This window comes from Cryptomeria japonica, chromosome 3 (assembly GCF_030272615.1).
Source record: "Cryptomeria japonica chromosome 3, Sugi_1.0, whole genome shotgun sequence".
Lineage (NCBI taxonomy): Eukaryota > Viridiplantae > Streptophyta > Pinopsida > Cupressales > Cupressaceae > Cryptomeria > Cryptomeria japonica.
This window is the reverse complement of record NC_081407.1, coordinates 21,458,106-21,475,194: the sequence shown is the minus strand read 5'-3', so window position 1 is coordinate 21,475,194 and position 17,089 is coordinate 21,458,106. Positions and strand designations below refer to the sequence as shown.

Below are 17,089 nucleotides of genomic sequence, written 5' to 3'. Positions count from 1 at the left end.
TTTCTTTGTTTGAATTGACTCTTGAGTTTGATTATTGGATACCTTTGCAAGATATTTTAACATTTATGACAAGAATACATAGCACACATGAAGACAATGGTCATCCTAATGCTAAACATTAAGTGTATGTTCTTTTGAGGATGTGTTCAAATCCTTGATATTATCATTGGTTTGATTTACAACAAAAGACACATCAAATAGACTCTTTATTCAAAGGTCATTGACAATATCATAACCCACTGGTCTTGATACTCTGTCAGCTCAAACAACTTTGTCACCCCCTAGGGGGCGCCCGTTTTTTTGCCTTTTGCCAGAAATTAACCCAAAGTGAATTGCTTCACAATTGAGTAGTTATCTTGGGAGATATATGGTGAGTGATCTTGGGGGCTGATTTTTCCCCACCCTTGCACTATGATATTGCTAATGTTTAGCAACTGGCTCAGCTCAAAGTTTCTAATACTAAGGTTCGTAATCAGGCTTTTGTTCGGTCTTCAGTGATAAACTCCCTCAGGAGGCTTCCCAACCTTTAGAACAAAGGATTTACATATCTTAAAGATATTGGGGGAAGACTAATCGCTGAGAAAAACCGTTGAAGGGGACTTTCGTCAACCTCCACTTTTGATTATAGTGGATTGGAACACTTGGCGATAAAGTCGTTTCCCACTTAGGTCGTTCCCCTCTCACCGACCATTTAAATGGCGCTCTAAGAGCAACTCGGGAGGGCAGCCCTGCTAAAGGATGTAAATACTTGAAATGAAGAAAGCATGAAAGAGTGGTTTGGCTTTTTGGTCACCCAGTTAAGGAGAAAGCATGTACCTTCCACTTTCGAGACAAGGCAAACAATGGTTCTTTTTAACCCTTCAAAGCAGTGATTTGTTAACTTCTATTTGGATATTTTGCTCCAACAAGCATGGTGTTCTTTTTATCCTTTCATAACAAAGTGTGTATTTCAAAAAAAAAACTTTGAATAAACCTGGTCAACCAAGTAAATCGTGATTTGGTCAACAAAAATTTAAAGTTGATAGGGGAAAATTTTCCCTCTTTGCTTTATATAAAATGAAAATGAGGTTCTTTTACCTTTGCAAAGAAATAAAATTGATCATTTTAAGCACCAAAGGAAGGTGAAGTTTGTTTTAAATTTGTTAAAAGTAAATTTGTCTTGTTCTTTTTAGAGCCCCAAAATGAAGTGTTTCTCTTTTCTAACTTGCAAGAAAGCAAATGTGAATTGTTGTTATTTTTACCTTGCAATAAAGAAAGATGAATTTTCTTTTTAAACACCAAAAAGAAGTATGAGGTTCATTTTAACCATCCCAAAATAAAAACATGAGGTTTATTTTAACTTGTACACAAACAAAAAAAAAAGAGTTCTTTTTTACTGACTTCTTTTTGAAAGAAAGTAAGAAAAAAGATAGAACAAGCTTCTAAACTAACTCCTTCCCTTGAACAAAAAAGATTAGAACCTGCATGAAATTTGTCAGCAATCAAATGTTAGTGTAGGCTTACACAAGCCTATAATGATTTTTCTCAGTTACAATTTTTTCTCCTCTATTAACTCTATGCGCTACATTGTTGCACTAATGCACTACAGGAATGCACTAATGCGCTACAAAATAAACCCTATGTGCTAAGTTAATCCCTGGATGTGCTAGACTGTTTTCTTAATGCGCTATTATTTTATAGTTGACAGTCAGAGTGTTATGCGCTAATCTATGTACTCAATGCTCTAATGGTAGAGTCTAATGCGCTAAACAGTGAATCAGATGTACTAGCAGAAGGTTTTGACGCGCTAAAAGAAGGTTCCAATGCACTAACTCAACTTTTTCGCATACCTGCAATGTCACTCCTGCATTAAAAACGATATGTTTTATGGGGTTATGCCCCATGGTGGGCGCCAAAAATGTGTGCAGGAAAAGTGGTGCAAGGAAACGAAAATTTCGGTTTCAAAAGGGTCCACACACAAATGGGACTCTTGGTGCAAGTTATGGAGCTATATTGAATAGCTCAACTTCCCAAGGGGTGTTCCATCGTTCTCTATCTCACAAGATCCCTCAAGTCAATGTCTTTGCTCTCAGATCACTGAGCAAAGTGAATTTAAGAATGACAACTCCATGAATGAGGGATACTTGATCAACTTAATATGAATGCATTCCTAGTTATGCATGATATTAAATCTAATATGATTTAAACTAGCATAGATATGATGATAAGATAAAATATTAGTAAAACCTATCCTAATATGATATACTAGTCTAATATGAGAGTGCTATGATAATGGAAATGCTTCTTAAAATGCTTATTAAGATGATTTCTATTCAAAAAGAAGCTAAATGTTTGATTTTAAATTATTATAGATTAGATGCATGAAATTTGAATATACTTAGTAAAATGTCTACAAGTTTGATACTAAAGACTTGGAGATATGAAAATGAGAGAATGAGAGCTCTGCTTATAGGAAAAATAAGGCAATGGATGGTCAAGATTGGATAATCTTAACAAGGGTCAGGATTGAAAGTTATCAATTCATGTTCACAATTCTCACCAATGAAATGGAGACAATTGTCAACAAAAGACTGCTTGAAAGGAGATGTAAGAAACATTAAATGCTTGAGAAGACATGATGATTACCTTAGGAGGTAAGGGTTAAGGTTAAGTTAGGGTCATCCATTGGATAAAGCTTTTACCCAAAGGATAAACTCTTGTGCAAGGGTTAAAGGGATAGCCAAGGTCAAAGCCATGAATGTTTGATGAGACCTCTGAGTTAGATGAAGGTTGAGTTAGGCAAAAAATCTCTAACCATGTCAAAAGGGTTAGTTAACCATTAATGGTTTGGAAGACTTTAGAGACAAATTTGTAACTGTCCTTCCAAATTTGGGGGAACTCAACAAGTTAGCTTGTTGAAAGACATAAAGGCTTTAATGCTTTTGGAAGACTTTCCTCCAAATTTGAAAAGTGACATCCTCAAATTTAGGGAAAAGGGATGATTGGAAAGTTTAGGCTAATTGATTAGGATTAGATGGGTTCTAGAAAAATGTTTTAGGAGGCAAGTGGGAGATGTAGAAAAATGCAAGTGGATGGAAGAAAATTTTAATTAAAATAAACTACTTTATTTCAACAAAAATAGAAGCAACTTGCATAAATACAAGTGGGGGATTTAAATAAATTAATTAAATTTATTTAATTGCAATGATTAATTTAATTAAAAGGGGAGAAAGAGGAATTAATTAAATAAAGTGATTTATTTAATCAAAGGTTAAAAAAAGTTTAGGTGAACTATATTAAATAAATTGAGTAATTCATTTAATTAAATAGATGAATGAGAGAATTTAATTAAAATAGAAGAATGGTGTTAAAATGAATGTTGAATATTTATTTAAAAAAGTGGTCATTTTTATATGTTTACAGACACAATTATTTTTAAACAAGAGATGTTAAATCACAAGTATATACCTAAAACTAAACCAGTGGTGCCATCGATTCTCTGAAAATAGACAAGCTAAAAATTTGAGCTCCAAAATTGTAAGAAATTAATGGTCTCGTGTAAGAAATTAATGGTCTCGTAATAATTTTTAAACAAGAAACGTTAAATCAGAAGCACATAACTAAATCTAAAGGCAAAAACTAACTTTCTAAATTATAAATTTAACATTTGATACAAAGCTGGTGAGAGAAACTTTCAGGCCCACCCCACCCAACCACACCCCCATTAAAATATAAAATATAAAATAAAAGCCCATATTTTTTTCAGAAGATTCTAATTAACTTCCTTTTAGGGTTCCATGGAACCCATCCTAATCTTTCGTAAATAACAAAATAAATCTCAATATTCCTTAACTAAATCCCTAAAATTCTTCTCTTACATTTTCAATATTTTCTGAATGGATCGTATTATAAATCCCTTATTCTGCAGTTATCGTGACTCGTGAGATGAATTGAACTCATTACAGATAACGCACTGCAGCGAAGCAACCCGCAAATCTGAACTGGAAGTTAAAATTCTTAGTAACAGGAAAAACAAATATGTACATCAGGTTGAATCCCTTCAAACAAAACCAAGTTTGTTGACTAATAATACATGTGAGCCAGCATTTCTATAACATTGGCAAATGCATGATAGGAAACAACAAATACTGCTGTTTGTCATCACTAGCAATCTTCAATTTTTCGAAAAAATACCATTTCACGATCTTTCATCACCCTCCCAATTGTCCTTTTCTTTGGGTCCTGTTGGTCCTTCCTCGCCTCCAAGCTCATTTGGAAGCATATTAAAAATGTCCTCTACAGCATGTCTGATTTTAGCAGGAAGAAATCTGACTAATTTACGAATCTCAGCTCGTGAATCATACACAATTGTAGGACCCCATTCCCTTATGTACCCCAACCAGGATGGCTCTAGGGGAAGGTCATTTGCTCCAAGCGAGTGCATATACTCTGCTGCAACTATTTTGTATTTGAGGCTTGCATCAAGGGAGTACTTGCTTCGGGCTGCATCATTCCTTATACCCAACCCACGTTTTGAGTTCCCTTGAAGAAAATCACCTGCATGAGGAAAGCTTGCATGCCCACTTTTCGAAGAATAAACTGTTGCCTTGTTACCTTCAATGTATTCCAAATCTGGGGCACTGACCCACTCACCTCCACTGTGCTGAGAGAAATACATTTTGCATAGCTTTCCAGTGCAATTGCTTATCCTTAGAGTGAAATGCTCCCAATCGGAAACGTGCTCTCCAATTCTTTCAAAAGGTAGATTGAACACCCCAATCTTTGCAGTAACCGGTCCATTGAAAGGGCAAAAAATCCACATTGCAATATCAGTGAATGTTCCTCCTAACATGGGTTTAACATGCACATATACCTCGGCACTCTCCAAATTACCCTTTTTGACTTTACCTGCTCTTCCATCATTAGGCAAATCCAGCCAGTATTTACCATCATTTGAGCCCCCTTGGGGTAGATTTGAACCATCGGTAGTAATTGGCTCAGCAGTCTGGGAAGATCCATCATACAGCAGTGCACCATTCTCAAAGAACCACTCTACTGATGAAGGTAAGTAAACCTCGTCTGGATGGAAATAAATAGTGGGTCCATAATGTTGGACTAATGCATGAATCTGGTTCAGATTTGGCATTGCACTTAGATCATAAGTTACATTCTTCAAACAGGAAAGAGAGAAAATTTCCTCTGAATTTAAAGAATCGCTACAGTAACAACTCCCTATACATACACCTTTTGCTTGCATTCCACGCTCTTTTGGCCTGATATTCCATGCACCGAAAGGAAATTTGTCAAAAGTTGAATCTGTACTCCAAATTAGAGTATCAATTTCACATTCTTCTGTTAGATCTGACCGAACACACCTCACCTCCTCAACTGAGGGTTTATCTCCTGTATTTGTGACAACAAAACCTAAGGCCTTGTAACCCTCTGGAGGGTAAGGCAACCAAAAGTACACATATCCATCTTGGTCACCACTCCAGGAGTCACTACTCCAAACTAAAGTATAATTCAGTGGCTTAGCAAGTGCTGAGTGTGATCCTCTTTGAGGAAAAAACTCTTTGCTGTCCTTCGTAAATATTAGAGGGACAGTAGGGGGCTCCAATGCATAACAAGATTGATTACATTGACATGATAAATCTGCAGAATTATCGGTTTCCTTGGCCACAAAAACCCATGCATCCAGAGTTGTACGGTTAGGCTGGCCAAGATAGCCTAAATTGAAATAGCCTGTTGGTAAATTGGTTGGCTTATAGAAAGTGGCCCCCTTATCGCCGTCCCCTCCTTCATAGCAACTCCACACCTTTTCAAATGTGCACACCTGAGCAACCTGAATTTCCCCCAAACTGATACTTCCCGTTGCAAATCCTGTGCCTTCAATTCCAAGCAATTGTATGGGATTTCATTAAATTGAAAACAAAATATGGCATAATTAAACAGAAACATGAAAATATCTCATTCTTCAAAAATGAATCCATCCCATTCACTAAACTCGTGTTACATTTAGGAAAAAACGACGAACCTAAGACATTCTTACAAGTGAAAATCAAAACTACAAGGATTTTGCAAGCCTTTCAGTATTCCAATGAAATTTAACCATAGATACAAATACACAATCTATCAAAATCAAGACCAGGGTACCCCAAGGACACGATCCTGGGATATTTAAGGCATTCCTTGTAAGAGGGATGCCCCAGGGGCAGCCAGACAGAGACAAGCCATTGTCTATCCAGCAGCCAAACTTAAACTTTACCATTGATCATGTTATTAAAATAATTAAAAATTAAAATATAACGAATTGTTTTTTTTAATTAATTATTAAATATGATCAATGGTAAAGTTTGGGCGCTGGATAGACGTTGCCCAGAGACAAAACATCTCCCCTTCATCCTTGCGCCCAAGCCCCATGAGGAGCCTAGGGATGTTAGGATGTCCCGGACATCATAAAAAAGAGTTAATTAACTAAAACTTCTGACAAAAGAACTAAATTTTGAAGGAAAAAAACACAACTTTTTAAAAAATCAACTTTTTGCTATATATTTTATTATTTTTATATACAAAAGCAAGACCCTAGACAGGAGGGTATCGCTGGTTAGAAGAAAGTTAAAAATTATTATAAAATGCGCAGCAATTGAAGAAAGTTGGGAACCTGTTAAATAGAAAGCAAAGTTGTGATCTCATCTTATGGCGGTCAAAAGTATATTCAAATGCCAGCTAAGAGCCTGTTCTAGATGGAGATCAAATCAATGTTAAACTACTACAGAATGGGAGGCTACCCACAAGTGTCAAGAAGAGATCTTTATCCTATGCTTTCCAGACAAAATACATTGAACCGTTCAAACTTAATTTTTTGTTAGAATTTGTTTTCAATTTGTCTACAAGACCTACCAAACTTACACCAAGCAAGTTAAATTAGCTGACATCATAATTAAACCGTTTCAGACTGACATTGTATATGCTCAAGTTTATATTTTAGTAGATATATTTAAATGTTTGAGTTTTTTAAATTTCAGCTTATTTTAGTTTGATGAAGTTTTTTTTAATTTTTTAGGTATTTTTTATTTATTTGACGATTTGTATATTTCTAAAAACTCAAATATTAATTTTTATATATTATTTATATAGCCGTCCCTACACAATCCCCAAAATCTGGAAAAAAATTGCCATCTCTGAAATTTGGAGAAACACTACTCAAGACCGACTACGTTTTTTCTAGTTGTTAACATTTGATGCAGAAATCAAAACACCTCACAAACAGAAAGCAAGTCTAAGAATGATTTAACAGGCTATAACCATAAAAAAATGCACAATTTATTAATATCATGCTCAAATATCAATAATGTATTTGCTTTTCTTGTTTTAATGCAGAAGTCAAACCACCACACAATAATTTGTTAGATTTCAGAGTGATTTCATGATTTTAAATCAAAGAAACAAATGCACAATTGTCAAAAAGTCGGTCTGTATTCTTTTGTTAATTTTAATGCAGATATGATGGAACAAATCCTCCACAAACTGAAAACTTACAAATCCTCCACAAACTGAAAACTTCGAATAAATTACTGTGGTGATACTGTAGCAAACTGAAAATGAACAAGTCAACACAACTGTGATTCCTGGGTGGAATCACCTTTAACGAGTGAGACGGTTTTCGTCGTTAAATCCAAATATGGAATCCAAGGGAGTTTTCATCCTTTGAATCTCCCTTACCAAGGGTTTTCATCCTTGAATGTTTCAAACTCCAAATTGGAAGGAATAGACAAATGATTTGCCTTGAGCAATGCCTTTCTTTTATAGTTGCCTTTTGGGCCCTCTATTTGAATTTACTTTTTCCCTGCAAATATTTAAAAATGTTTTTTTGAAACATGAATTACATAACTTTTTAAAAATTACATATGCCTTCTTATAATCTTAAATTGTCTTTTCAAAAATAAAGTGATTGGGCCTACTTAAATACTATTATTATTTTGAATTTCCCTTATTTTATCTTTTAATCTATGGGAAATAAAAAATAGGCTACAGGTCCTCAATGAATTCCTTTAATTCTGAAAAGGGGACATGACAGTCCACCCTCCCCAAAATTGCTTACCCTCGAGCAATTGCAAATCTAAATGCTCAAGCATTATCATGCCAACATTGTGAAGCATGTTGTAATATCCATAGAATTTGAATCCTATGCCTATCAAGTGAAACAATTGCTGCTAGATAGCACTACAGGATCTACTATTCCATCATCCACAACATTATTAAGCAATCCTAACTTAATCATTTCTTTGAAAAACAATTTAACCACTTGAGAAGAAATAACAAAGATATATGCACGATTAATCAGCCTATTCACAACAACATGAATGAAAACCTTGCGTAGGCTTGTGATTAGATCCATGATCTTGCCTTTCCACTTTTGGCTTAGATTAAGCAAGGAATGCAACCAACTCACAATATGATCAGTTACTACATTTGATAACAAATGATGTCTTCTTCCCAGGGCTTCAGTACACCCTCAAACTCCCGCAAGGCTGAGGATTGCCTTGTGTGAAACATGAGCTCTATATTTTCATTACTACCTCAAGATTTTTTTAAAACTGTTACTTACATCTTGCATTTGATTTACCAAACCCATAAGATGTTCTATAGATTTTTCTCCCTGATTTCTTGTCATAATTCAGAAGCTGGCTCTAATTGTCCCCAACCAGACAACCTTACGAAATAGAAAACATTTCAAACATGTGCAAGGTGAATTTCTTATATAATCATCAATAATATTCAATCAAATACCAATGTTGTTATGAAAGAGAGGGTTAGTATAAAACCTAACACCCAAATCTGAACTTATGCTACTGATGCAAAGAGCAAATATTACTAATTCCCAGTCAAGACCTAGAAATTGAAATGATGTTGTTAATTCAACTTTAATACAATTGCACCTACTGTAGATAAACAGAAACCAAATTGGATTGTATGAACTGATAACAAGATGGAAACAACTAATAACAGACACTCGACAGTCTAATTCAATAATAATGCCTGATAATAGTCCCCTAACACTAAAAACAATAAATACTGAAATACTCAATGTCAGTAGATTTCCACAATCCATTCGACTGTCAGTGTATGCTTCTGGATTTGATTGCGTGGGTGTTTCTACATCAACGTTTTTTGATAGTAGTCCCCTAATGATGGATCATGGAGTGTGATTTGAAATGTTGATGCAAAAACACTCACACAATCAAATCCAAAAGCATACACTGACTGAAATAGTCTACAAATTCCTCTTGTACAGACTGATAAACTGCAGATTATAATACTAAATGACAGCAAAGATACTTGCAGTGAAATATCTTGATGTACATCCCTAGTAAGATCCCTCTCCAGCCTATACGGGCTATTAACATAACAATATACTATCCTAACGATACCTAAAGGAATATGCTGCTCTCTCAATCTGATCAATTTGATGTTGTATGGCACTTCTGAAAACTGTTGGCAGGATATAGGGTTATGAGGCACCAAAGATGTCATTTGGATTGTTTCTAGACCCATATATCCATCATATAACCCTTAAATAGCCTTAAAACACCTCTAATATGCCTAAATAAGCTACAAAAGAGTAAAATATTATAGAAAAAGAAAAATTTATGGGAATAAGATAATAAAGTGTTACTATGAAAGGATGTGATGTAAAGGCATTATGAAAAGGCCTAAAGAGGCTATATAAAGCAGTAAAAGTGTGAAAGATATATGTTATAAATATATATGGATAAATAATGATGAATGAATTATAAGACATGTAAGACATTAATATATATGAATATATGATGTCATGAATGTATATATATGGATGTGTGTAATTTATTATAATTTGTTTATACTTATTGCATATATAAGTTCTCCCTTTTTATTGCACCACACCAAGATTTACTACATATAACAGAATATTAAACCTTAAACTTTGGTCAAGGTTTTTTTTTCCAAAAAAACCATGTGATGTGTACAGTTTATAAGTATGGCTGCTCATGGCTGATGATGCATGTTGTACGGCATAGTGGGGAAAAATAATAGTACTGGGTAATAGTGTGGCAATTATATAATTGGCACGATGTTTTTTTTGTTTTTTTAAACAAAAAGCCTAAGCCTGTTAGCAAAAACAGAAATATGAATGATAAAATGTATATAATTGGCACAATGTTAGCAAAAACAGAAATATGAATGATAAAATGCTAGAGATCAACACACAATGATGAATACACAGAAATATAGATGGAACTGCAGAACTCTCATTTGAAATTGCAAGTATAATAATATGGGGGTGCCAAAATACAAGCTGATAGAAACTGATGGCACAGTCAACAATAGTGTTGAATTTGTATGGCAACCTTGGGACAGTATAGTGATGGCTGGTATGTACTGAAAAATGTCTAAAATCCCTGAAGAACTGTTGACAAATCACTGATTTCAAGTGTGGAGTAGAGCATAAATGTGGTGTAGCAACATATAAACTTAAAATGCCAATCACAACAACTAAATTAGTGATGTTAACTAAATTTGGTAAATCTTCTGGCAATTATAATCGATCAAGTACTCCACGAAGTTACAAACTAAAACCTTTAAATAAACTAGTGCAGCTGCGTTGTAGCAAACAGAAACTAAAAATGATTTCAAATCTTCAAAAATTTCAGCACAATTGTGATTACCAGATGAAATCACCTCTAATGAATGAGAGAGTTTTTGTTCTGAAATTCAAATAAGGAAACCAAGAGTTTCGTCCTCCGGACCTCCCACACCAAGGGTTTTTGTCTTTGAATATTTTAAACTTCAAATTGGAGGGAATAGCAAAATGATAAAATCAGATGATTTGCTTTGAGCAATGCTTTTCTTTTACAGTTGTCTTTTGGGCTTTCTTTTGAATTTACTTTTTTCCTCCAGGTATTTAAAAATACTTTTTAAATTACCAAAAGCACTTTTTGAATTATTATATGCTTTTTAAATATTACATAGGGCCTCTAATCATATTTAAATTGCTCTTTTGACAATAAAATGATTGGGCCCACTTAAAATATTTTATTATCCCCCTAATTTAATATCTTAATGTACAAGAAATAAAGAATAGGCTACGGGTCCTCAATTAGTTCCTTTAAGTTTAGTTCTAAAAAGGAGACATGACAATGGCCTAGGTAACACATGAACCTAGGACCTCCCCTTGAACTGCCACCGGCCCTTGATATTTGGGTTTGCATATAAATCCAACCTTGAAAACTGCTCCTTCAAAACTCACGCAGAGTTGAGGGCAGATAGCTACCTAGCTTTGGTAACATGTCATAGGACATGAACAAGCTAGAACTCAAACCTAGAACCTCCAAGAAGCACTGTTTGGTACTCTAACATTGAGCCACCAGCCCTTCACAAGTTTGAGCTTAGTCCAGAGCATATTGAATCTCCCAATAAATTGAACCAATCAAAGTGGTTTCACAAGTTATTACTTATTACCATGAAAAGAAATGCACAATTATAAGAACTCAAGACTCATTTAGTTTTTCACTAGTTCTGATGTAGAAATATGCATCCCACAAGAAAATCGTTTGAAGCAGGTTTCACAATTCATAATCATAACTATTATAAACATACAAAATTTTGTCAACACTCATGACCCAGTGCACTTTGTCAGTTCTGATGTAAATATCAAATGGTTAACCACAAAATTAGAAGCGGTGACACAAATCATAACTGTAAAAAAAGCTACACAATTCATCGAAAAACTAATAGTCTGGCTTTCCAGGATTATTACCCAGATGCTAATTAAAGCCCAGCTAGATATGCTCTCCTTGTTAAAAAACCCTCTACTGAGACAAGTCTGATGAATACAAATCCCTCCAACATGGCTTCTAAACTGACACTTATTTAAGCTTGATGGTCCATTCCCTTATACAAAAAAATTAAAAATGCCAAATACTCACAGAAACTGTAGGTGGGAATGGTTTAAAGCTATAAACATAAAATCTAATACATTTTTAAATTTTTTGTCAAAACTATTTGGAAAAAAATGTGATGCAAAAATCAAACACCAGATGACAAAATTAAACATATAGGCCTATCTCATGAATCACGACCATAATGACAGTTAAACTAATCACCATAAAGCCCGAGATTAAAAAAACCAAGCCATGGTCTAGTGTCAAGGCATAACAAAACTAGCAAAACTTATTCCCCTGGGCTTTTATTGCTCTGATGCAGATATCAAAATCTCCATTCAGAAGTTGCAGGCCTCAAGGCTCACGGTAGTTTTACAAATCCTACCTACATGACATTGCCCATTTCATCGATAAAACCAAAACTACTCCTTGTCCAATCAGTCATGGTCTAAGTGGCAAAACGTACCAAAAGTATTGCCACAATGAGAATACAATTACAAGCCCTACTACAAAATGCACTCCAGGTTAAACAGCCTAAGCTGCAAAGAATTCATGACTGAATAGGTTTTCACAAGATCTGGTAATCAGACATTCAGACAGCAAAAATTCAGGTGTAGTAGTTTCACGAATCACAACCATGTGAACTGCAGCCATAAAAACACTTGCATGATTCATCAATCTAGAACTGAGCTTTGCCCAGCCAGACACAGTCCTCAGTAGCATAAGAAACAATCACCAGGTGGCAATCAAGGTTCAAGCCCCACTAGACCTGCTTTCTGTTCTGATATAATCCATAACAGAAGTATTGCAATGATAACTCAGATTCAAACTTTGCTAGACATGCTTGCTGTATTAAAGCAGCATAAGCCGAAATGAGCTTGGGGAGAAAAAATCCCTCAACATCACCAAAAAGGTTTTTGCCAGATCTGATGCAGAAATCAAACACTGAAAACAAAATATCAGGTATGGGGGTAATTCTTGAATCACAAATATATAAAATACTGCAGAACTCCCATCAATAAAACCAATCAAACTACTGAAAATCCAAACATTTAATTGTCAATGTTAAGAGTGGGTATTTTTGTAAAGATATAAGAGGTTAATTCTATACAAGCTCATATCTTACTTATTCTAACTATATAGGAGATATTTCTCCTAGAACCCGATTTGTTACTCTAACTCTATAGGAGAGGTTCTCATGTAATCCTGTTCTTAAACAGATGGTTTTCTTTCATTTCCTAGTGTAAAACAAGATGCACTCCTATCATTTAAAACCAAATCCTTGTCCATCAGGGCATAGTCTGGTGGCAAAGCGTAATACAGATATTTTGATTATGATGATCCAGGTTCAAGCCCTGTTAGACATAATCCCCATGCGAAAGAAATCCACAATGACAGAATCTGCAGGATAAAAATACCTCCAATAAGGCTAATAAGCCTAACAGTTATCTAAGCTTGATGGCACATTCTGTTATTTACCCTATGCCAATGCATTTGTATATTTCTATTATCGTTTGTATCTTTTCTATATTTCATATATAATACCTTATTCAACTTCTTCATATATCATAAATGGTCCATGAACAACAGATGGTACATGCACATTCCCCATTTATCACAAAAGGAAGTCAGTTATCATGGCAAGTGGCTATCACAAATTACAAAGGAAAATCGGAAATAACCAATTAGAGGAATGCTTAAGCAGCACAAATCATGTCAACAATCTCAGCATGAGGGCAATTACAATCCAAATAAAAACAAGAAGTAGGTATCACAGTTTACAGAAAAAAACAAAAACCCAAGGACAATCCAGTGAAACGAAAAACATTATAAAGCAGTATGAATCCATTCAGCAATTAAACACTTCTGAAAGAGCGAGGAAGTAAAAGACTTCATTATAAAAATAAAATTTATCTCAAAGCCTATGACATATTAGGCTTTTCCCGTTTCCAATGACAAGCATACCAACACTATCACATTGATGGCCCAGATTCAAGTCCTGCCAGATATGCTACGCAAATTATAGCAGCCTACACTGGGACTAACCTAGGAATCTAAATCCCTCCAGAAGGACTTCTAAGCCTAACAGTCATCTAAGCTTGATTGTGCATTTCTATAGTAATATAAATATCAAATAGTATTTGGGTATCACAATCTACAGATACTAAAATCAATCTAATTAAAAGGAATGCTCAAGCGTAATGAATCCATTTATGAAGTCTCCTGGAGGCCAATCCAAAATGAAAATGGCAAACGGATATCACAATTTAAAGAGAAAAACGAAAAATCCATTAGAACTCAATAGAATAACAATTGAGTAGTTAGAACCTAAATATTCAAATTCGACATGACCCTAATCTGCAAGAAGGGCGGGGAACTGAAAAAACTCATAAATACATACAATTTGTTTCTCAAAGCTTATGAACTATTGGGCTTCTGCCACTCTGATCCAAGGTAAGGCTTAAGAGAACTCCTGCACAAGTGGCCAAACTTCAAACCCTGCTACACATACTCCCCAAGTTAAAGCAGCCTACACTCAGATAAAAACAATCCCTACATCAGGCTTCTGAGACTGGCAGTTATTTAAGCTGATCGTGAATCTCCTATACAGGTCTAATGTGGCCAGTAGGTATCACAATTTAGGGAAAAGGTAAACCCAAAAACAAGGCCTTCAAAGTGAATTTTATACCTGACAATTGACTCAACTTCGTGATGCATTCCCCAAACACCAAAACTAGTTAGTGGGTGTCACAACTTTTAGATGGAAAAACAAAATACACCCAAAAAACAGTCCAATAATCTTTATATTAATCTTTTATTAAGGGAACTCTGGTGTTAACAACTCAATCATTGAACTCACCCGAAGGCCAGTCTGGAAGAGGCGCAGGGAGCTGAAATGGCTCGGAAGAGTACTCAGTAAAAACTTCCTCCCCCCCATTTGTACCACAAAAGACACTTGTCCAACACCAACAACTGCATTCAGACATCATCATCGTTACCTCAATCCTGGAGTTCAAGCAAAACACCCTCTGTTACCAATTTCTCTACAAATTTCCCATTCTGAACACACCTCCCTCTCGCCAATTCCAACTGCTGCACCAATAACTCACGCATACAAATTGGGTGGGGGGGAGGTTTCAAATTATCAAGCAATTGAAGACCCCATATGGCTTTTGACCACCCTAACAGACAGACGGTCAATTCAATTCTCCGGCAAAGACCGGCCGCCCACTTCTCTATACCTTTTGTTAAATCAATCCGATCAACTTCTTGGTAATGGGATTGCTCTATATTACTCCTTTTGCAGAGATATTGGCTTTGAATTGCCCATTTTCTTGGTGGCTTCGCCATCAGTTGACGTCAAGATGGGATATGCCAGAGAATATAATTTGGTCGGCTTTCCACATCGTTAAAGACGTGCACAAAAGGCTACCTACTTGAAGATATGATGTTTTTTTCTTTTCTTTTATAAAATCTGCATTAGCTGTGTTGGTGTCTCCATTATTTTTAGCCAACATTGGTCCATCAAAAAATCTAAAAAAAATATCATATTTTAAAGAGAGGTCATTTTTTTTTGAGTAATAGAAATGGTTGTTAAATTCTCTAGATTGGAAAATTTTCACACAATCTAATTTTTTTCATTTATATAATCTAATTTAAAAATAATTTTATTATTCACTTTGGATTATGGAAATCAGATATCATTAAAAAATGGTTCTATCTAATTGTTTAATTATAGATAAAATATTATTTTAATTTTTTTATAATAATTATGGTTATAATAAATAAAAAATGAATTGACATTTAACAAAAAAAAAATATGTTGTAAATTTTTATATTCTTATATATTTAATTTTTAAGATTTATATGGTTAAAAAAATTTACAATTTGATCATTTGTTTCAAAAATAGTTCTTAATAAAGTTGAGCAATAGTTATTAAATAAAATCGGTTAAGCAACTTTGGTCCTAAAGTTATAACTTGGTTGATTTAGTTGTTCACTCTAAATATTTGGTGTGGGAATAAATTTAAATTCAAACCTTGTTTTAAATTATCAAGTGAGAGTGGAGCATCTAAGGTTGGACTAAGAGTTATACAGATTCACCCTACCTTTTATTTTATTATTCACTTTGGATTATGGAAATCTGATACCATTAAAAAATGGTTGTATCTAAACTTTTAATTATAGATCAAATATTATTTTATTTTTTTATAACAAGATATGCATTGCATCAAGTTTCTCCCTATAAATGTTATAGTAGTTATTGTTAGGTAAAGTTGTAGTTAGATTAGTGGAAACATAGAGCATTCAAGCACATTGTTAGTCATCTAGCTAATTGCTCTTTGCGATGCTCTATATTAGTCACATGGCTTATTGGTAGCTACAACATTTTTTTTACACATTCTAGATCCCTTTTTTTGGTGATGTCTAAGAAGACAAATGTTTGTAGCAATATCCAATTTGAGCATAGAATTTTGGTTCATCTTATTTTTAATTGATTTGGTCTACTTGAATGCTTTTTTTCTGCGATTGTGCTTCAGAATTGCATGCAAGCAGTCATGTTAAATTTTTTTTTTTAAATTGAGATTATTTGTAGCATATTGCACCCTTCTTTACAATTCACAACCCTATATTTCAATAAATATCTTGTTGATTCCATTTATTAAATGTCTTCCATGTAGAATAATTATTAAAATAAACTAAGTATAATTAGTTAAAAAAAAATATTAATTAGAGTTATTACACATAGATTTAAAATATTTGTATCTATTTATGTTTATACAATACTAATGTATTGTATATTATTGTACAAATAATAGATACATAAAAATGAAAAAGTGCTAAAAAAAATCAAAACATTAAATATGATCAATTGTAAGAAATAAAATGAAATAAAATGATAATTGTTAGATAGACAATACATAAAGTAGGTTGGTGTTTTCAAATTACATAATGTTGAGTTTTTTTTTCAAATTATAAATTTAATTAGATAGAAATGAATGACATCACAAGTGTCATTCAAGTGGACAACATAATATTAAAGTCAACAATATACATTTATGATGATGTATAAAATATTTGATATGTCATTTAAGTCATTAATTGAGTGGACAAAATTTATTCAAAAAATAAACAATAATCTGATTTTTGCAATGATTATTCCAACATGAACCAATAAAGAGAAAGAT

At 34.0% G+C, this 17,089-nt stretch overlaps 1 protein-coding gene across 1 annotated transcript; it reads right to left on the bottom strand.

Moving 5' to 3' along the window:
- Positions 1-3,976: 3,976 nt before the first annotated feature.
- On the bottom strand, positions 3,977-15,325 carry LOC131068612 (hypothetical protein At1g04090). The gene is made up of 2 exons (XM_058003842.2): positions 14,761-15,325; positions 3,977-5,865 (listed from the first exon to the last, which is right to left on the bottom strand). Exons 1-2 carry the CDS (start codon positions 14,891-14,893, stop codon positions 4,178-4,180), a joined length of 1,821 nt encoding a protein of 606 aa, XP_057859825.1. The 5' UTR covers positions 14,894-15,325; the 3' UTR covers positions 3,977-4,177.
- Positions 15,326-17,089: the final 1,764 nt, after the last annotated feature.